This window comes from Pieris brassicae, chromosome 7, assembly GCF_905147105.1.
Source record: "Pieris brassicae chromosome 7, ilPieBrab1.1, whole genome shotgun sequence".
NCBI lineage: Eukaryota > Metazoa > Arthropoda > Insecta > Lepidoptera > Pieridae > Pieris > Pieris brassicae.
The window spans coordinates 12,651,899-12,675,277 of NC_059671.1; the positions used below are offsets into that span (position 1 = coordinate 12,651,899).

The 23,379-nt window shown below is 38.6% G+C and overlaps 2 protein-coding genes across 3 annotated transcripts; both read right to left on the reverse strand.

Annotated features, from left to right (window-relative positions):
* Positions 1-804: 804 nt before the first annotated feature.
* LOC123711758 (cathepsin O-like) lies at positions 805-19,992 on the reverse strand. 2 transcript variants are annotated; one of them, XM_045664506.1, is made up of 6 exons: positions 19,690-19,992; positions 18,945-19,261; positions 13,306-13,438; positions 3,900-4,093; positions 2,652-2,771; positions 805-1,866 (listed from the first exon to the last, which is right to left on the reverse strand). In XM_045664506.1, the coding sequence occupies exons 1-6, from the start codon at positions 19,879-19,881 to the stop codon at positions 1,677-1,679; spliced, it is 1,146 nt and encodes a 381-aa protein (XP_045520462.1). In that variant the 5' UTR covers positions 19,882-19,992; the 3' UTR covers positions 805-1,676. The 2 variants fall into 2 exon arrangements, with proteins under 2 accessions (XP_045520462.1, XP_045520464.1); XM_045664508.1 differs by lacking the exons at positions 13,306-13,438; positions 18,945-19,261; positions 19,690-19,992 and adding an exon at positions 7,873-8,531.
* An 833-nt stretch (positions 19,993-20,825) lies between these two features.
* Positions 20,826-22,678, reverse strand: LOC123711759 (acyl-CoA Delta(11) desaturase-like). Its single transcript, XM_045664509.1, has 4 exons — positions 22,495-22,678; positions 22,152-22,326; positions 21,511-21,672; positions 20,826-21,193 (listed from the first exon to the last, which is right to left on the reverse strand). The coding sequence occupies exons 1-4, from the start codon at positions 22,676-22,678 to the stop codon at positions 20,905-20,907; spliced, it is 810 nt and encodes a 269-aa protein (XP_045520465.1). The 3' UTR covers positions 20,826-20,904.
* Positions 22,679-23,379: the final 701 nt, after the last annotated feature.

Consider the following 23,379-nt stretch of genomic DNA (forward strand, 5'->3'; position numbering starts at 1 on the left):
CTCTCTCTATAGAAATCTTGTTAAGAATATCTAGAATATCTTGTTAACCTGTCCTATGCTGATACAGAAAATATTTTTATTGAGCAAAATTAGTTTAAATATAAATGTGTTATGTAGAAGCCATTAAGTAAAATGTTTACATGTCAAAAGGAAGAGATTGGCTGCCCACAACACAGGGAATCCTAGTGTGGGGGCCAGTAAACTTTACTTTATCAAAATATCCTGCATATGGTCTTTAATAAAAATTACTTTCTTTCATTTAACAAAAAAATTCAAACATTTAGAAAAGGAAAAAATCAATAGAAATGAAATACAATTAACTAAGTAATAGTGAGGGTATATACAGATACCGGCAAACAACTTGACAAATGTTCTTGCCTGCGCAGAAGCGATTTTTGGGTGTGCGGTGCGGTGGTGCGTGGCGGCGGGAGAATGACGTGTCGGTCGCATGATTGGTAAATCAGTTGACATTTGTGTCCCGCGCTGTGTACGATGCGCAAACTTTTCCCCACTCCCTTGTATTAAACAAGAAGTTTGCCGGTATATCTATGTGACGTCTGCTCATGATGCGGGTGATTAAGCTGTGGATGATTAATACACCTTTCAAGCATATTCCACGATAGCTTAAACACGTGAAGGCGATTAAGCTGTGCATGATTAATACATTGTATTGTATTGTATTTGTACAGTTGTTGTATTTTTTATCGATTCAGTGAATTTAGAGATTTTAGAAACAAAATTTTAAGCTTTCTCCTTATTACTGTAGTTAAAATTTAAACATACGGTGTTAAATAAAACTAAAAAAATAAAAAAACATGTATTCAAAAATGATTACAAAACTAAGGCACTTTTTGAGTATGTATTGACATTTTAGCTTAACTACTGGAATGTACACAATTGGAAATGCTTAAATATATTTTTAAAACAAAAAGTCCTGAACACTGTGGGTATGGAACAAATTATTTTTTCTAATACTCGATCCCAGCACCTTTAAACTTATCTCTCTCTTGCTGCTAGGTTGGAAACATTGACGGTTTACGGTTTTTACTTTGATATCTGTCCCATACCCATAAATAGCTATTTTTAGTATAGTACCACATACTACGAAAAATATTTTTCATGGAAATTTAGGACGGATTTTCTTCTAAAATCTTCTAAAAAATATTATGCAAGTTTTATGATATAAATTAATGATCGCAATTTCTATAAAAAAACATATTCTAACATGCGGGTTGTTGCAACAAAAAAAACATCTTTAACAAAAAATAAAAACAGTGAGTGTTACAAACTAAATACAAATAAAGAAAATTCCAATACATTGATCGTATGACAAGTTTTGTGACAAAAAATAAGACCTACCCTAAATACTGGCAAGAATTAACAAATATACAAAAAGACGTCGTTTCTTACATCTATATCTGTCTCTTTTATTTCGTGAGTCATAGACAGCACGATTTCAGTAGTTTACTGATTTATGTCTTAAACTTGACTTAATTGTCATGGATACTAAAAATAATATGGACGTACAAAAAATCAGTCTCCGTTTCTATCATTGAAATCTTATTTATAGAATAACAAAAAATACAATTTCTATCGAGATTCAAAAAATGTGGGTAGATGCGAAATAAATTCGATATTTCGATTGAGTACACTGCTAGTATACTAAGGCTTGGATTTTACACCGTTACATCGACAGACGCTACCTCATTGGCTAATCCACAGGTATTAGCCCCAATAGCCAAGTGTATGTAGCCATCTAGGCCAAAACTTGAACCCCACGAGTTCTTCGCGATGTAGTATGGCACATCAGCTGTCAGGTCGTAACCAACTAACTCCACTGCGTGGTTCAGATCTTTCGGGGTCCCGCTAAAAAGAAAATTCAGCTAATAAGCGCCTTACATTCACAGATTCATCAATTTTTATTTATTTATCTGATGTTAAGTGATACCGCCGCTTATGTACACTCACATTGCCAGAAGGCCCGCAAGTGCCGACCTTTAAAGAATGGGTACGCCCTTTTCTTGCCCTAAGTCGAATTGGTGGTCGAAGACGGAAATACTTCAGTCGGTAGCAATATATTAGCAATAATTGTTTGGATTCCGCTGGAATCATAAGTGCTAATTGCGTGGTCATAGTTGTGTGCCATTGTAAGGCAACAAATATATACTAATGTGATTAATTAAGCAGTGTTGGCCTATTGGCTTCAGCGTGCGACTCTCATCCATGAGGTCGTAGGTTCGATTCTCGGCTGTGTATAATGGACTTTCTAGTTGCACATTTAACAAACGCTCGAACAGTGAAAGAATACATCGTGAGGAAACCGGTTTGCCTTAGACCCAAAAGTCGACGGCGTGTCTGGCACAGAAGGCTGATTACCTACTTGCATATTAGATTGACAAATGATCATGAAACATATACAGAAATCAGAGGCCCAGACCTAAAACTAAAAAGTTTGTATTGCTACTGATTTATTAATTATTTTATTTTTGATTAACTAAAGACAATAATTAGTCCCTATATTCAACTGTAAAAATGACTAATACCTTAGAAAAAACAATTCGAACAAAGTTATAAGGACTCAAAGTCAAAAATCATTCATTAATATAGGTAACACAATGTACACTTATGAACGTCACAAACGTCAAAGTTACCTGCAATGATATTGTATGACTCCACCAAGATAGTTCTGCCAGGTTAACGCATTAACAGCCACTGCTACCGGGCCATGAGTCGCAATCGACGCTAGGATCTTGTCTTCTGCACTTGTAAAACTAAAAGTAACAATACTTATACCAATTCACACAATTGATTTAATTTTTAACACAACGTAAGCTCAATTTGACAGACTACGAAGAATACTTTTGTTAAAAAGAGGGTAAAGCACATTTTTTACGCGAGTGATGAAACCTAACACTAGTTAAGTTACATATATATGTCGGGGACTACTCGGATTATTGGTAATGTTTTGATAGTCAATTGACGGATCATTATTGTTACTTTGGTTAAGCATTGGTATCCCTTCTATTGCTTTTAAAAATCATTATTTAATTGGATTCGATTTGTTTTGTTATAATTGTCATTGTGGTGATGAGACGTTGGACCGAGTTGGGTTTAGTACATTGTGATTAAAAGTTAGTTGCTTGCTCGTTATAATTTAAGCTAAATGTGTTATTTGTAATGTTAAAATGAATCAATCTTAATGACGCCCACTAAGTCTGGTAATGAAGATGTCCATTGAAATCTCTCCGACATACATATTTTAGTTAAGTAATAAGAAGCGGAAACTAATTGTTAACAATCATCTTCCAATTGTGGCCAATAAATTGTAAATGTTTCATACATTAATCAATTATAATATAACATTCTTGTTTCCGATAATGTCCAATAGGTCGACTACATTTATATGTAACAGATGTGTCAGTTAGTTTTAAGAACCCATAAATGAGTAACAGTTTTTTGTTAGTCCAGCTTTGCAACCCTTATTTTATATTACAAGTCCTTGTTTCAAACAATTAAAGACAGTTGACACCCAGCTTCAAACAAAGAGTTTCAATTATTTGAACATCCCTCCAACAACAGCCACCGAAGCTAACTCGCAACTCGTAACAAGATTTCTTATACATCTAACTTTTAAACGTATTATTAATTTAGGCCTTTTTATTCATTGCTTCAATACATCGTCTAGTGTAATGTAATAGGAGCAAGGTTTTTTCATCTACAGAATCTTGGCGATTATATTAAACGAAATGTTTTTTAGACTTACGATGTTAGAACTGATAAATGAAATATACATTTCTATGGCCGTCCATTGTGTTACGCTTGAATTTATTTCATAAACGTCGATATGAAGAAGTCAAAATTTACAATTTTTCGCTCAATAATGAACCTCGGCTACTCACTCATTACAAGTGAATGACTTCACACGAACACCGGTCGCATTCTTGTTCATCAGGCAGGCTCCATTGGTGAGTTTGAGAGGGTATTCTTTATCTGTTTCCACGACAGACTTGGTCATAGTGAGCCAATCCAGTAGGAGACAGATGTCGCCACCTGCGCACCCGCTATTGCCAAGGCCGGCGCAATCTATTACTTCCTGAAAGACAAATAAATTCTTAAAAATAAAAAGGCAAGTTATTATTACTTATTACATAATTTTGTATGCTTATGTAGCTTTACGTACGGCGAGAAACTGTCAAAAAAAGTTAGCATATATATATATATATTTCCTAGAAGGATACATCGTTAATTTTATGTTGGTTCACATCTATGTCGAAATGTTTGTTGGTTACAAATACATAATTGTTTAAAAGTTTTATCCAGTATTAATTTATTATTACAGGTGAATGAATAAAAACCATCACGAAGAAATCATTGTCAAATGCGTTGCCAGCGTTTTATGTGTAGACATCGTAATTTATTTCGTTCATCTAATTAGCTAATTATATAAACAGATACAGAAATCTGAAACCCAGTCATTGATTTATTTTAATTATCTAATTCGGTTGACATTAAAGACAACACAATGGACCCTTCCATTGTGTTATCTTTTGATCTCATTGTTGCATTTGATGGGCAAACCAAAAAAAACTGCGCTGAAGTCTTAATAGAAATAGCAGGAAGAGACCGATGGACTAACGTAAGTAAATACTTACAACATTAACAATAAAAGAAATAAAATAAGGCATTATTATTTTAAAATATCAGGACAAATTATACCAATTTAAAAATATACCTATCTCTGTCTGTATCTATTAAATAAGAGTGGATAGGTGTTCTAAATTAAATTTACAAGAATTAATTAAGAGCTAAGCTAATAGGGTTTGTAATTAAATAAGGATCACTTGAATTCCAATCCCACATTCTTTAATTAATTTGTAATTCCTTTATAAGAGGGCATGTGTTATGTGTATTACAAAAAAAAGATGATCACGAAACATACAGAAATCAGAGGCTCTGATTTCAAGCTAGTTCTTTTCAGCAAACGCTTCATGTTCCGTTAAGATCTGCAACATTATCTTAATATATAGATTATTAGATATGCTAGGTCTTTTGTGACTTATAATTTTTAAGACGTCTATAATAGAGCTTATAAAGAATTTCGTTGTTTTGGCGGTTTGAGCTTCTTGGTACCGTTTGTTCCGACTTATTTCCTGATGTGAGAAAGTGGTATCTTTATGTATTACATTTTCGTCCCAAATGTTTCTGCCACCTCCTATGCAAAGGAAACGCCGACTTAAAATTAATAATAAAAAAATATCAAAAGGCGCTCAAATGGGTCTCGGAAAATATAACTTGTCTGATTTGAACAAGTTAGGCGGCCTTTTGTGCCTGACATGACCTTGTACAAACCAGTTGCAAGAATGGAAATTTTGTAGTGGGTCAGGCCGTGGAGTCCCTCGCTTATTACTGCTCCATGTATATACTACGATTAAGTATATGTTTTACTCGTTAAACGTATTTACGTACGATGAATTTTAATCAAAAAAGTTTTTTTATAAATTTGACGTTTATTTAAATGACCTATTTAAATATCTAATCCTTGGGATTGATTTACCTGGCGTAAAGAATACTTGGCAATTAAAAAGAGTGGCGGAGAGTTTCTGGCCAATTCTTCTTTCCCGATCTGCCCTTGACTTGGTAACGAACTGGTAGTAAATGTAAATTTACAATCAATTTAACATTTTATCTGTTGACGTGCATAAGTGTACTTAGTTATCTATATGAATAAAGTGATTTTGAGTTTGAAATAAATAAGCCTTTTCCTATGTCGGTTCAATGTTCTAACATTTGAACAAGAACCGCATAATCTATGCGAAACCTACAAAATGTGCAACTTGCATCGAATGACCACAAGCTCCGTAAGCTGCTTACCATTTCTAGAATTAACTACACCATATATACTGCAAAATTAAGCTTATGATACAGAATTACTATCAATAAACTCTAATACCATGTCATATTCAATAATTATTAAGCAAAAACGTAGCTTAATGTAGTTATGTGTAATCACACGCTTGAGTCAGAAGATAAAGATCAGCCCAATAAGGAAACTAATCCCATCATCCCATGGGCGGATCGTGAATTTGTGAGGATCTGGCTTATTATGCGGAAGTCCCCGAAAACAAGCGACGGGGAATTCTCCGTTACGATCGATTCTCGCGCATCGCACTAGTTGATTGATCTCAGGAATTCCAACATTATGATTGGATTTTTTACAGACATCTTTTTTTAATTAAAAATGTCGCCTATTAGTATATAACATAGCTTTTATACATTAAGAAAACACTTTTTAACCGGATTGATGCTGTCATATTATTATAAACTTATAATTATTTACATAATTTTAAAGTGGTCACGGTGACCACGCACGCTGAAAAGCACGCGAAACGACGGGGAAAAAACATAAAATTATGTGAATAATTATAAGTTTATAATAATAATACATAGCTTCAATCCGGTTATAAAGTGTTTTCTTAATGTCGCCTATTATTTTCAGTGGGGGCTCCGAGCTGCAGCACAAAAAGCCCTTAAGTAGATCTTACCCTGCATCAGCCCAATTATCCCTCGCGGAAGAACGCGTTAAAAATCACGAATATCCAGATTGAACATGCTGATAAACGAATATCCCTTTCTCCCCTCATACTTAAAATCGATTTAGTTTATATAATTAAATTGTTAAGTGGTTTTTTCGATCCGTATATGTTATGTTTGCGTAAGTTTCTTGTACCAATGTATCACTGTGCCGAGCGTTGGCGAGCTTTGATAAATAAATAAAGGTAAAGACCACGAAACTCGCTACAATAGCTACAACTCGACCCCATACATGATGAAACAACCATCAGAGAAACCCTTACAAAAATTTGCCTTGTAGAAAAAAAACAAAATCATATAGGTAACACAACGAATATGAACGTCAAAAAAGAAATATATTTTAAATGCTTTTAATTTTACATTTATTGCCAGTTCTCAAATCAAGGGCGTAGAACGGAAGAGAAGAACTGGCAATAAGCTCTCGGCCACTCTTTTTTAGATAATTAAATACACCATTTTTTTGCGTGTTTTATAATCAATGTTATGAGGACATCCTTTATCATTCACAATCACTCGTACGCATTTTGGCAGTCAGGTTTAAGGCAACCCGATATTTTGGTGCAACGCACGTGTATTTTTGGAAAGTTCAATGCCCTTGAGGATATTATAAATACGTTCAGAGAACTTTAAAGATATCAAAAATCTAATTTCAGTTCATATCCGCGCAGACTACGTCTACAATAAATTTAATAGGCTGCCTAATAAACCGGCTGTTGGACAGTCCACACACACAGCGGCCAAAAAAGGGTGGCTTATGAACACACCTTACGCAGGGTTGGTGATTATAGAACTGGAGGGATTTATTATAGGGAAGGAGACTCATTAATGTAAGGTGATACCGCTGCCCATTGACACTCTCAATGCCGGTGGGCTCGCGGGTGCGTTGCCGGCCTTTTAAAAATTGGTACGCTACGGCTGAATATCTTTCAGGCTAGCGGCCTGCTAGACGGCCTATTAAACGGCTAGGCTGTTAATTGAACGGTTGGCTGCGACATATATATTGTTATGGAATTTACGATTAAGTTTGCTATGGAAGAGCTGGGATGCTTGACACCTATTTTTTACCCAAATCTTACATTATGGTTATAATGAATAAACACATTTTTATTTATATATTTATATTGAAGGTATATTCGAAGACTTTGCGGAACAATATTTATAACAATAAGTGTATCCTTTATAACGCCATTTCTCTATTACGAAGAAATATTTTTATATAATTTTTAAATTTTCATTTACATACTTAAGTCTAATTTGTATAACTCAGCTTACAAAACTAACCTTTTGACGTGCCGAAAGCAAGACACCTGAGGTCATAAACAGCCGTATCGCCATTGCTATTGTTAATTGCATTAACACGCGGGGCGTTATTGGGCGCGATGCGGTCCGTCGTGGCGCGGGAGCAAAGCCCACGTATGCGCCGGCCCCACCTCCTAAAAATAGTGCCTGGACCAAGCCCCCCGTTACGGAGAGCCCTCCCCAGCTCACGTCAGAGGCCTTCCCGCCTCTGCCAACAAAATCGGCACCCGTGAAGCCTTCCCAGGCGCCGGCGCCGACCCCCGTCATAACGGAGAGGCCCACACGCAAGGTGAGCCCTCCAGCTACAGCCCTCAGCCACACGGCGGAGGCCGCCGCGGAATCAGAAAAGGTCCGCGACGCCTTAAATCTTGCGTTTAGCATCGTAGACGCGTTAGACATAGACGCTCTTGTCGCCTTCTCCGAGGCTTTCAAATCCGCCAATAACGCGGAAGACAAGAAGCAACTAGTAATCGAGCACGTCCTGCTCCTTAAGTCCGTGCGGCAATTTGCGGACTCCACCACACCGCAATAGCTACGACCACGTCTAGGATCAAGGCTCGATCACTGTCCGTAGTGACTTTCAATGCAAACGGTTTCAAGCCGCAGGCAGATTTGGTTCGAGATTTCCTCGTTCGCCACCAAATAGATATTTTCCTAGTACAGGAATCTTTCCTCAAGCCCAGCGTTCGCGCTCCCAGATTCGCGAATTACAACGTAGTGCGAAACGACCGACCTACGGCGAAAGGCGGTACGCTCATTTATTATAGACGAGCGCTAAACTGCTCGCCGTTAGACCCGCCCTCCCTTACCAACATAGAGTGCTCTGTGTTGCGCGTAGCCATGACCGGCCATCAGCCGATTGTTATCGCGTCGGCGTACCTCCCTCCCGCCAAGGACATACTAGAGAACGATCTCAGAACCCTGTTTGCGATGGGCCCCTCGGTCTTATTAGTCGGGGATCTCAATAGCAAACACGGGGACTGGAATAGCTCAAAACACAACCCTAATGGGTTAGCCCTCAATAGGCTTATAGACGTGCTCAATTTCAACGTCATTGCCCCCATACAACCGACTCGCTGTGGCATAACAACGGCCTTCTCTCAACGGACGTCATAGACGTAGCGGTTTTACGTAACGTGGCACTACAGCCGCGCAGCGTAGAGACGTTACACTCTCACAGACTCGGATCACTTCCCGGTTCACTTTGAATTCGGCCCTCCTAACACTCGAGAGAAGAGGTTCAAGTCCATTGTCGACTGGCAGAAGTTAGACGAGGCCCTCAAGCCCGCCGACACCTCTGCCCTCCCAAATGTCCCCGACAATTTAGTCTCGTCCGCTCACGCGTTAGACGCGATCTCCTCGGTCACTAGCCACAATCAGACCAAGGTCGCCGAGTCGTCCCGGAAGGTCCAAGATGAGTTCGCTCAACGCTGGGAGCTTCCCCCGGACGCGAGGCGTCTATTGACCGAGAAGAACGCGGCGACTCGCGCCTTCGCCAGAGCACCGACCGACGAAAACCGCAGAGCACTCCGCGCCTCGCAGCGCCGAGTCAAAGAGCGCATGCGGGAAATTAGAAACGAACGCTGGGACCGTCTTACCAGCGAATTGTCACCTTCGCACACGGCCTATTGGTCTCTCGCGCGTTCCTTAAAAACCGATACGGTGGCGTCCATGCCCCCTCTCAAGCGTCCAAATCTGCCTGACGCATTCGACGACGACGAAAAAGCCGAGTGCTTAGCCGTCAACCTAGTGGAGCAGTGCACCCCGTATCTCGATCATAGCGACCCGGCGCACGTCGAACACGTGAACCGCGAGGTCGAACGCATCGTAGCACTGCCCCTCCCTCCCGAGCCGCTCCCTCCTACGTCGATCGCCGAGGTCAAAACTCTAAAACTCTAATAAAGAGTTCACTGCCTCGTAAATCACCAGGTCTCGACGCCATCTCGAACAAGGTCCTCCGGTGCCTCCCGCCCCATCTGATATGCCTACTAGTGGCCATATTCAATTGCCTCCTTGAAAACTGCACCTTCCCGGCGCAGTGGAAAGAGGCCATTGTCATTGGTATTCACAAACCAGGCAAGCCCCGTAACAATCCCACCAGTTACCGTCCTATCAGCCTTCTCAATACGCTTAGCAAGCTTTACGAGAAGGTACTTAAAAAGCGCCTCCTAGACTTTGCTCTAGATAAGGGGCTCATTCCCGATGAGCAGTTTGGCTTCAGGCCGGCCCACTCGTGAGTTCATCAAGTCCATCGAATCACGGAGCACATCCTCTCCGGGATGAATAGCTCCCTGAAACCGAGAGCCACGGGTGCGCTCTTCTTCGACATAGCGAAAGCTTTCGACAAGGTCTGGCACAACGGCTTGGTTTACAAGCTCTACCACCTTAATGTGCCACTAAGACTCGTGCGTATCGTACACGACTTCTTGTCCGACCGCTCAATGCGCTATCGCGTAGAAGGAACGTTATCGTCTCCTCGCCCCATCATGGCCAGAGTCCCTCAAGGCTCGGTCCTCTCGCCCCTTCTGTTCACGCTGTATACCGGCGACATCCTTAGGGCTCCAAATGTGGAGCTAGCCCTCTATGCCGATGACACCGCTCTCTATACCACTCATAAAGATAGAGGTGTCATCGTGGACAGACTCCAGACGGCTACCACGTCGTTAGGCGAATGGTTTCGGAAATGGGGCTTCCAAATAAATCCCGAGAAAAGCGTAGCAGTTCTCTTTGCCAGGGGCAACCCCGGTGCTAACGCTAGGGATAAATTTCACTTCAAGACAGAGGTAACCCTATACGGGCAAGCCATCCCATGGCAAAAGTCCGGCAAATATCTAAGAGTCACGCTCGATAGCGACATGCCGCCGTTCGCAAGAAGGCCTATTTTGTCCTCTCTCGCCTCCATTTCCTCCTAAATAAAAGGAGTCATATGTCTCTCAGACACAAGGTGACCCTGTACAAGGCCTGCATCCGACCGTGCATGACATACGCTAGCGTAGTCTTTGCGCATTGTGCCCCTTCCTATATTCACCGGCTACAGGTGCTTCAGTCGCGATTCATGAGAATCGCAACCGGTGCGCCCTTCTATGTGAGAAACGTCGATCTCCACCACGACCTGGAGCTCCCTACCATAGCCCAATGGATGAAGTTGGCGTCCACACGCCACTTTGACAAGGCTAAACACCATCCCAATCCGCTGGTGCGAAATAGCATCAACTATTACCTCTTCCCGACAAAAAGGGCTCGTAGGAGGCCCCGACTAACGGATCCGGACGATCCAATTACTGTAGCAAACAATAAATTAAATGCAATGCAATAATAAAAATAGAAATTCACAGATTAGGGTAAAAAACCGCCTCCACCGGGGAAGGCGAGGACCTTTACTTCGCACTTCGCTCACTCCAGTGAGCTTCCGTCCTGCCCTTCAGGCGATTGACCACCCCGCGACGGCCCAAGCCGAGGTTCGAGTCTCACAGGAGACGCCCTTACGCTAGCCGCGGGATAAAACGCCATTCTGGCCGAGCTACGCTCGCCAAAACAGCCCGAGCTGAGCTGTAAAGGCCCTTAAGGCCAACAGCGAGATTCCATTCAAAAAAAAAACTCAGTTACTTATACATCGTGACCTATCGTGTATTATCAGTCTTAAACGAACTTTGAAACTGTCAAGAAACGAATGCTCGGTCCCTTGAAATTCGTTATAAACCAGTTACACTGTATTTCCAAAAATACACTTCAGAGTTATTTTTAGCCATATCACCGTTATGTTATTTCGATAAACCCACTTACAAATACAACCTTTATGTATGTTTACTTTCACATCCCGTTTTGGACGAGGGCACATTCATACTCTACGACCGAAAGAAAACCATTGTAAAAAATACCTAACTAAAAAGAGACGTTCATTCCTCCGACTTCGATTTTGTTCCCTTTTGAGTAGACTCTTGGATCGGGGGGTTCAAGTGCACAGGCGCTAATTACAGATTTCATTTGGCGCCTGGTAGATAGTTCCAGTGACCCCAGAGCTGTTGCTTTCCTCGTTCAACGTAGTATTGCAACAAGGATCGCAATACAGCGAGGAAATGCTGCAGCGTTAACGGTACACTGCCTCAGGGACCAAACTGTTTAAATGTTGTTTACTATGTAGGTTAAGAAAATTGTTATAGCATTAAAGCCTAGTCCAACATATACAGTCTAGGCATGTAGATATGATATATCAGGTAGCTGAAATGTCACATATATTATTCATATGATTGAATTCTTACTTATATGTCTTAAGGAAAGATGATATAAGTAGAACAGCTTTCTTTATATGGCTACGTAAAGCTAGACACCGAGAAGAGTGGAAGGTCTTAGAGGAGGCCTATGTCCAAAAGCTGTAAAAGAGAAATTAACCGGCTTGCCAATTAATTATTAGTGTTTTTAGTACTTCACATTTTTGTGTATACAATAAAGGCTACTATTATTATTATTTAATATATATATTCATCGGTATATCAACGATGATACATGATGTATTAATGATGACGATGACTTGTATTACGTTGATAAGTTATTCAAAAGGTCATAAAATATATATCTTCTAACGTATAGCAAATTTTACAAGTTTACAGTTTACATTTTACAGTTTTTTTACCTTTTACAGTAAAAGTTACATTATGAAATATATGACAACGTGTCATATATTTCATAATATTATGTAACTGTATTTTATTTGCACTGTAACACTGTTTGTGTTAATAAAATTTACTAAAAATATTACAATTTTAAAAACAAAAAACACTTTATTCTATATCCTATATTATAACAACTTCATTTAGCACATATATAAGAATATAACGGTTATAGAAATATAACTAGAAAGATAAAAGATACATGTTAGTCTAGTGTATTAAGCCCATTATAGATTTTTTTTTATATTATGTGCGCAATTAACACTTTCTTCCAAGGTGTATGCGTCATAAAAAAAACAGTATAAAAACTAAAGTCTACATGCGTCAGGCCAGAAGGCTGATCGCCTAGTTATCTATAAAATAAAAATGACCAAAGAAATTAATTGCGATCTGCAGCAAACCTCCATGGTTATAGCACCACTGCATTATTACTCAGGGATAGTCTATCAGTCCAGTTTCATCATCGGACGTAAAGGCAAAATGCGAAATTCTAACCAAATCACCTCGACGTCCGTCGTTCTACAATTGAGCGTTTTTGTCACGCACCACCTGTGTGGAACCAGCTGCCTACTGAAGTATTTCTAAACCAATTCCACGTAAGTGTCTATCAATTTTTAAAAGCCCTCGAGCCCTCTGGCATCCAGTCTCCATGGGCTAGTTTGCCCCCTTTTATATAAAAAATAAGTAGTTTTCTTGGGGTTCGTGTATTGATATAATTTTACATATCATTCGAGATTATTTTTCTTACCTGCACGCTAAGAGGTTCAAACTTTCCCGTTGAAATAGCAGACATTGCTTCCATAACACCAATGGTACTGAACGCCCAGCAAGCACCACACAGACCCTGGTTCTTCACGGCGCCAATGACACCCTTTGCCCGCCTGTATACAAATATTTTTTAAAGATTACTCCAAAATGACATCAGCCATTTAACTGATTAACTCGAACTAAAAAAAAAATAATTATTTAATTAGATTTTATAAAATAAATAAAAACAATGGCGCTACAACCTTTTTAGGTCTGGGCCTCTGATTTCTGTATCTGTTTCATGATCATTTGGAAATCGAATGGGCAAGTAGGTGACCAGCCTTCTGTGCCTGACACACGCCGTCGACTTTTTGGATCTTCGGCCAGGACACCGCCTGCCTTGTCCTGTTTTCCTTCAGCGTTCGAGCTAATGTTAAATGCGCACATAGAAAGAAAATCCATTGGTTTACAGCCGGGAATCGAACCTATGACCTCAGGGTTGAGAGTCGCACGCTAAAACCACTAGGCCAACACGGCAATAATTAGTTTTTATACAAGGGAAATAATTAATAAGACAATATTTACAAGTCTGTTCCGAAAACCTTTAGTATTTACGGAATCATCACCATCGTGGTTAAATTTTAACTCAAGAACATGAAATTTTCGCTTTTATAAATACGTTTACGAGATAATTGAATGGAAAGGCTGTATGGAAAGGTTTGTTGTACCCTACGCCGCCATGACAAAGGGTACCTACTGACCATAATATAAACATAACTTAATAAAAACTGTCATTTCTAATGAAAAAAAAAAACAATACATATTTTTTTATATATGCAAGTAGTGCAATAAAACTGAAGACTTTCTTCTATATATACATATATATGTATATCTACCTTTAGTACATCTTTGTATCCCCAGAATTGGTTCCATGACAACCTAGTTCGCGTATGGACTTCATCATGATGACATGAATTTAAAAGAGAATTCCTTACTCCCAAGTATATGTATTGCAATATTCTATGGATTCCAAATTTTGGACAAGATCTTGTAAGTGACTATATAATAGAGAAACATATAAACGTTAAGATGCAAATCATCTTAATTTCAAATAAATGCATATATAGGAAATACGTCATTCGTAGCTCTCAACCTATTCTACATAATATATACTAATTCATCACACGAACGAAATTAGATTTATTAAAGATATTAAAAGAATTACCTGAAGGTAACACACGTCCCAATATATATTATTTATATTAAAAATAGTGCTATGGAAGCCTCGTGGCTATTAGTAGCCGTTCAAGTATTACGTAAGCAGATTTACTGCAATTTATTCCCCCCCCCCCCTACTCCTCTTGTCAGCGAACGTAAGCAAAGCTCTCAAAAACAATAGTACATAAACGTATATTTTTTTTGTTTTCAAGCATAGACAATGTGTGGGTAATATGTGTAAAAATTAAATAATTACTGATGACGCAATCACCAAATACCAAAATCAAAGATCCCCTATAGTGCTTACGTAATACTTGAACCGCCTAATGCAATAAATAGTCAGGATAGAGTTAAAACCCACATTCGGGGAAAGCTTCTTTACTTTTCAAGCTGCCCTTTAGTCAAGTATCCCACCAACGAAAGCCCAAGCTTGTGAAAGAAAAGCTTACAGAAGCAGTATGCTCGCTGAACAGTCTGTGCTGGACACAAGCCCTTGGCAAGTAGCGATTCATATTCGATAAAGATATCCTAATCATTACCCTCAATATGAATATTTCATATATAGGTTTTAAAAATGAAATCTTTTACTTTAAAAATTAATTAAAGCATAAAATATTAGCGACAACTAGCGTAACCAGTTGTATGACGCAAATGGCAAAATAGTAATCCTATTATTAACAGAGCCCATTCACTTCCATACGAATCTCGAACAAACTGTTCTTGAAAAGAAGCGGCCTTTTAGGTAAGGTTGAAACATGTTCAGCAGTGTCTAGGTCATTGTCCAAATGGAGGCCGCCGAAGGACGTCGACGTCGACGGAGTGGACGTCGGAGATCGGCAATCTCCGTGGCGCATGTAGCGAGGCCAGAAGGGCCTACTACAGGAGTCAGAGGAGGAGGAGAGATGGTCCCGATGTCGCGGAGGGCCTTCGCTCTATCTATAATGATCGCAAGAGGGCTCTCCGGGGCGCTATCTGTGAGGCAAAGGAAAGGGCCCATCAGGAGGTACTCCGGGGACTGGATGATGATCCGTGGCGGCGCCCCTACCGATCAGCTCGTAAAAGGCTGAAAGGTGCGGGAATGCCTCTTGTGGAGAGTCTGGAGCCGGCCTTTCTGGACAGAGTGGTGGCGGACCTGTTTCCTTTGCCTCCCGACATTGTCCCTCCGTGTATGGCGGCGACTGTAGTGGAAGCGGCCGGAGGTGAGGGTGAGATGGCTCCGGAAGTCTCTGACATCTGGCAGTATCGTTAGATATTGCGATTGCCTTCAATAGTCTCCTTTTTGGTGTGGTCAGAGAGGCACTTGAGTTTTTCGAAGTCCCACTGTATCTGCGCCAAATAGTGGGGGACTATTTTGCGGAAAGATGGATCGTGTACTCCAACATGGAGGGCACGATCTCCTACCACCCTGTGCGGTGTAGGGTTCCTCAAGGCTCAGTCCTTGGGCCGCTTCTGTGGGACATGGCCTACGATTGGGTGTTGAGGGGCGCGCTTCTTCCGGGATTGCGCGTCTTCTGCTATGCAGACGACATCCTCGTAGTGGCCAACGGGGCAAGTTATGGGGAGGTGGCTCGACTCACAACGGTCGGCACCTCCCTTGTTGTGAGACGGATAAGGGCCCTGGGCCTTAGGGTGTCTCTTGAAAAAACGGACGCCCTATTGTTCCATGACCCTAGGAATGGTCCACCTCCTGGGGCGGTCTTGATGGTGGAAGGAGTGGGGGTTCCGGTGGCGTCCAAGATGAAGTACCTTGGTCTCGTCTTGGATGGCCGCTGGAACTTCGAGGCCCACTTTGAAGCTCTCGGGGGGAAGGTTGTAGGGGCGGCGGGGGCGCTTGCAAGGCTATTGCCGAATATTGGGGGCCCTAAGCAGAGTGTGCGGAGGCTGTACTGCGGAATCATACGCAGTATGGCATTGTATGGGGCCCCTGTATGGGATGATAGGCTGAGGGCGAGGAACCGCACCCTACTCAGGAGGCAACAGCGAGTGATGGCGGTTCGGGCGGCTCGATGCTACCGGACCGTCTCGTTCGAGGCGGCGTGCCTGTTGGCGGGGACTCCCCCCTGGGAGTTAGAGGCGTTGGCCCTAGGCGACCTGTATCGTCTCAAGTGTGAGACTAGGGCAGGTGGCCGATGGGCTGAACTGGTCGGACCGGCAAGGAGGCAAGCCAGGGAGGCCACCTTTAATAGATGGGCCCATGATCTGGCTATGCCTAGGGCGGGAGTACGCACCGTGGAGGCGATTCGCCCATGCCTACGGGAATGGGTGAATCGCCCGAGTGGAGCCGTGTCCTTTCGGATGGCGCAGATACTGTCTGGGCATGGATGCTTTGGGCGGTATTGCTTTGCTTGTAATGTTAAAACAAGTTCAGCAGTAAAAATAACCTAATCAACTAAACTAAAAAAGAACTTTTTCCTATGTATATGTTGAGTTGAATGCATTTTATAAATAAGATAATTTAAAGCCTAAATGAGTTCAGTCAAGTATACTAAAAAATAAATGTCGCATTGTGCGTCAATATTGGTCGACAAAGGTTACCGACCTTTAATAAAAATAAAAGCGTTCTATACTTATCAATCGCTCTTTATTGATTCTCATATCACGTCTTTCAATGAATAGTACCAAACTATGTTATTACACATAAGAAATTTACTTAGATCATAATTCATATGCGAGTGTTGGCCTAGTCGCTTCAGCGTAGGTCCACGGCTGGGGACTTTTTTTTTTGATAAATAGTAGTTTAGTAGCGCCACTGGTTTTTTATAGTTCATATGCGGCCTTGCATGCGACTTCTTCAATCCAAAAATGTGTGATGTTTGAGAGCAAAATATTCATTTTGTTGGTGTGCCAATAGAAGTGAACTTTTTAGGTAATCAGAAGGATAGCGCTCCTGGTTCCGTGACTTCGTGGTATTAGATTTCACTGCCTATAATTACTTTTATTCCCCATTCATGTTACATCAAAATTTATATAAATATTCTTAGTGCTTGAGTCGTTATCGCCGTTTTGTTTATACTTGTCGGTAAACAAAAGTAATTGCTTTTTCTTGTGAAGCTGATCAAACTTGGTTTACAGTTTCTTTCTTCCAAAAGTGTAAAATAGTTTTGTCATATAATCAATTACCTACCAAGACTTTTATTTTGACGATGTTTAGTTTAAAATAAGTCTACAGAGTGCTGATGTTTTCCATACGCAATATACAGTCATAGTATTGGTAACATATTACGTTTCCGGAATCAGAGTGTTTCAATAGAGCCACGGCCGTATACAGGTGTAATACAATATTGCAATGTTATTAATGATATTAAATTACGCTAGAAGCTGAATCTGTCTGTTTTTTTATGTAATAGGAGGTTCACCTGATGACCTACGCCCTTGATTTGAGAACTGGCAGTAAATGTAAAATTAGAAGCATTTAATGTATATTTCTTTTTTTGACTTTCATAAGTGTACATTGTGTTATCTATATGAATAAATGGTTTTTGACTTTGATATTAAGTGATAGCGCCGCCCATCGACACTTACATTTCCAGAAGGCTCGCAAGTGCGTTGATGTCCTTTTAAGACTCAGTACGCTTATTTCTTGAAGGACCCTATGTCGAATTGGTTGAAATACTTCAGTGGGCAGCTGGTTCCACATAGTGGTGGTACGCGGGAGAGACTGTCTTAAGAAACGCACGGTTGTGGAACGACGGACGTTAAGGTGAGACCGATGGTGTTTTGTAATCTGCCTTGACGTCCGGTGATGAAACTCAGGTGCAGGTATTAGTCCAAATAACTCACTCACCATTTTTATTCCCCTCGGGACTGGGGACTTGAGGGTTTTGCAATTACTGGTCTCAATAAGACAGAAACAATTGTGACTTCTTCACCACATTTATCAATGTGGGATACAATTGGTGCTTAGCCAGAGATTGACCCTTCATTGGGAATGGTTAGGTTAGGTTAGTGTATGTGCTATGTGCTATGTGCTACCCATAACTATAGCCATTGCAACTTTAATCCAAAAATAATACAAAACAAAGGAGACATGCCATATAAACCATAGACATACCATATTAATACCACATAGACAGTCTTTGGAACATTATTGACCTTTAACACATCTGTTACTCATTTTAATTAAAATAAAAAGGAGTGTTTTATTAGTTCATGTATATTTTACAATAAATAGTACCATAAACGCCAAACTAGAGTTCATCAATGTGCATACAGTATTGGAACATAGGTTCTATACAATATACATACATATTTAAGATTTTATGAAATTTATAAAAATGTACAATATACTCAATTAAATCTCTAAGTTACAAAATATGTATATCCTAATAAATATTAAAAAAAGTAATGATAAGTTCTATTTCCAAACTCTTAAATTGATTTCCATATGTATTTATGTGATAAAAGGCATATAAAACTACTTACCAATCAATTTGAAGAGGAAGTGAGGCAGCCGTCCTCTCCTTTCTTATAATAATATAGATATTATCATGTAATGATATTGGAGCACTTTTATCTTTTTCTGTTTCATATTTATCTTTATCCTCCAGATTTGACATAGCTAACAATGGCTTTCTAGATCTATGAGAATCTTTTCTCCTATGAGGTTGTTCATCTGCTAGATGGAGCTCTTGAAACTCTATTTTAGACATATCTGAGAGATGAGTTAAGCCATACTTTGCTCGGTACTGCTCTGGCCCTCTGGATTTTGAATTAAGTTCATCTATTTCCTGTACTGAAGCCTGAAAACCAGAATAATAATATAATCAAAAACCTATTTATGTAACTATGAACTATAGTAAATAGAAAATTTGTTCATTCATTACATTTTCTAATGTTATAAATAAGAAATGCAGTGTCTGGAAAATAATTCCTGATTAGAAATATAGAGAATGCTAGGCAATTAACTAATTACTTTTTGACATTTTTTAACCAACATACTCATCAATAAAAACTTATTTATAAAGATAATTAAACATACTGGAATGTAACATTTTTAAAATACATATTATATACATTAATGTTGTATTGATATTGAAGATAAAATATCTCCTTGGAATTATAATTATAGCCTACACGACAATAAAATTTACATAATTACTAGCGTGAATAAAAATGACAAAAGTTCTTTAAAAGTTAAAAATACATTTTTCATAGTAGAAAAACTTACCACAAAATGTTCAAATCTTGTTTCGTATTCCGCCGAGTTATTAAAATAGCTTTTATTGTATTTTTTTACATATTCTGCAAACATTGGACGTAATTCTTCTTTACTCCCACCTCTTGAGTAGAAAAGCGGTATAGCCACGAACAATAAACACAATAAAGCAAAAGCCGAAATCCAGTTCCACCACTTTTTCATTATAATTTTATAGAATTACGGAAGTAAAGAAATTTTTTTTGTAAATAAAATTTGCGTGCACTTCACTCTGATAATCTCGATTTTCTAAATGTTTTGACTTCTCAGTTCTCACTAAAACATTCTGATATAGGTCTTTGTATACGACATTGACAGTTGACAAAACAACAATAAAACATGACATGACAACCAAGGTATTTTGATTTTCAGGAATAGCAGCACTAGCCAGCACCTATCTCGAACGCCATTTTTTTCTTCTTTTTGCTCTGCTTTTTTGTTTTGTGCAAAAACGCCATTTTATTTAAATAAATTTGGCAAAGCTCGTGTGGGCCAAGAAAGGAAAAGAAAAAAATGTAGATATATTTCTCGAAACTGTGCGTTGTCAATAGTCGTAATACTGAATTGTTTAAATTAAATGCAAAAATTGTAACGTAAACTTCTTTAAGAAATTATTTATTCCAATAATTTTACTCTTTTAATTTACAAGATTGTTCATGTATTTCATTCACAGAATACTTTCTTGTTTTGTATCCATTACAAAATTTTTCAATATCTTAGTCTAAATTATTTTACCTATCTAATAATTTTAATAAGGGTAAAAACAATACATATATTTATTTCACTTCATCCATTTATTTTGTAGATGAAACTAAACCATATATGACTATTAATATATAAGCACCTAGAATAATTATTAATTGTTTATCAAAGTCTAATTGTAATATAGCAATTTCCTCTTTTTATAAAATACCATACAAACCTACCATTTATCCTAAAATTTACTTTGACAATTACTTTTTTGAAAGCCATTACTGTATTCTAGTTGATAACATAATATAGGGATTTTCACACATAATATAATTAAATTTTATTGGGTCTTATTGTATCCCCATAAATCTGTTCCATCTCCAGTGCGTTCCTTCCTGCTTTTTATAACATTTGGTGGTGCTGTTCTTAAATCATAAGCCAACCCAATAATCGCAGATAAATCAATAAACCACGTGGAAACATTCAATATGGAATTTCCTAATTCAGCTGATCTATAATCACAAGGAAATACATGATGATAATTGTGGAAACTTTCACCAAAAGTAAAAAAAAAAAATAACTGTTGTTGGTTGATTTTATTCCTCTGTCGTATGGTTTAAATCCAAATGTATGTGAGAAACTGTTGACGAGAAAAGTTTGATTAAGTGATATAACGTATCTTAGGAGACAAACGTGCCATGCAACACTAGGGTTCTCGTTCCAAAAGTAAACTGGTATAAATGTCGGTAATAAAAAGCACGCGCTGCCTACAATTGGAACGGCGTATCTGTAAAAAAACATTGGCACTATACAATATTTTTTTAAGTTAAAATGACAATAGGATTTTAAAAATAGATTTTTTTTAGTGATTATATTTTATATTCTGTTGAAAAGAAGCTGGATCTGTGACTCGTTTCTGATTTTCGCTTCCACATATATATATAGGCATGTAAATAGGGAAACACTTATTAAGTTCAATTGTTTTCTGCAGTATTAAAAAATTCAAATGTCGTAGTAGGACCGGTAATTCTATAAAATAAAAATCAATCTACTCTTTTACTACTACTTTATGTCAAAGTTTAATCTAAGACAATTACTTCTTACTTTTTTTGAAAACGCAGCACAGGGTTACCATATATGTCAATCATATCAATATTCTTGCCATACTTTTTCACATCCGGATGTTTTCTTACCAACAGCCATCCTATGTGGGAGAAGAATAACCCACGTGATGCATTATATGGATCTGCATCGGTATCTGTATATCTGTAAAGTGTACACGATTTTAGTCTATGCCTGGCAAAATTCAAAAGTTTACCTTCTTTGCTCTTAAAAATAATTACACGTTAGATTAAAAAAAAACTTATTGCTCTTATTTTCTCAGCCTAACCTATGAAGCTAATGTAAGTGTAATTCTATTGACCTAAAAATAGGATATACACACCTATAAAGTTTCAGAGACAAACTTCGCACTAACTCACTAACCTCTATCTGTTGGTACAGTGACATTTTTAAGCTTGCTGTAAGGAACCAAATTGCTGCGCCTTGCCATATAACATTCTTGATTTTATAAGTTGAAAATTTGTCGACACGAAATGTCATAATTATACAAATTTAGTTTTAGACTTTCTACATTATACACTACTGTTAAGGCATCTTGACTAAGTCCTCAGAAAAGCAATTGTCTTGGTGAAAGATAAACTACAGACTAAGACTATAATATGTTAATGCTACTAGATAATTACTTGTGGTGTAATCGATGGTCGCGAACCCAATTTATAATAGAGAACTGGTATGTCATAGATGTGAAGATCATAAGTATGATCTGAAGAGGCCATTTTGCTTTATATGCTCTGTGTGACCAGAGGCGGTGATTTCCGGCTGATATTCCTATAGCTGCCATGAGTAGAATAATGTTATCTGGAATATTTAATTTCATTTGTTACATTGGAAATGGTAATTCGGCAGATACTTCAGGCTTATGTAGTTAGTTTATATATACGGAGAATTTTTACTTCAATATTCTTCAGGTAAGTCAAATCCTTATAAAATTATCGAAGATAAAACCAATATTTAAAGAAAACTTACTAAAAATCAATGTTTTCCAATAGGCACAAGTCACGGCAAGATATAATCCGTAAACTGCAGCAATCTGCAGAAGCCCAAAAGTTACAACACGCCCGTACACCACTACGTATTTCCATGGTTGCACCTTTGGTACTCCCACTACGTCTGATGGTTCCCAGGTCGTCTCTTCAACATTCAGCGTCATTTCTCACTTAAATTATTACCAAAATTTATGTTCTAGAATTTATTAACAATTTAACGATAATTTTAAGATGTATTATTCGAGATTTACTAAATTGTGGTCTGTATGTAGATTCTATGTACCGCCTTTACGGAATGACATTTGCATTTGTATATACATTTATTACTAGTTATTCGTTCCTTGTAAAAGGTCCCTTCCATAAACAACATGGGCGGCGGTGTCACTTAACATCAGCTGAGCCTCTTAAAAAAGTCCGGGACGTCAAAAATGTATTGGATTCTGAATCTCAAAATCTATCCTTGTACTCACCAATGCAGTTAAAATGTAGCTCAGACTAGCTACCATCTGAATACGTTCGATATTTATATTCTCAAGGCGTTACACTGTATTAAAATTTTTTATTTAATTTTTATAAGGTTTATTTTTAGAAGCACGGATTAAGGCTTAATGAGGTTTTTTATTGTTCACAGTGTTTGTAATAGTTTGGGTCCCCAAATTTGGCGATTTCTGGTAACCTGAATGCATTTCAATTAGATAAAATGTTCTGAATCTGTTCTTTTTAAGTAACAGGAATAACAGGAAATGGGCAGAATGATGTTAAGTGATACCGGTCATGGATAACCTCAATGCCAGAGGGCTCGCAAGTTGCCGGCATATTAAGAATTCGTACGCTCTTTTCTTGAATGGGTAGCTGGTTTCACATC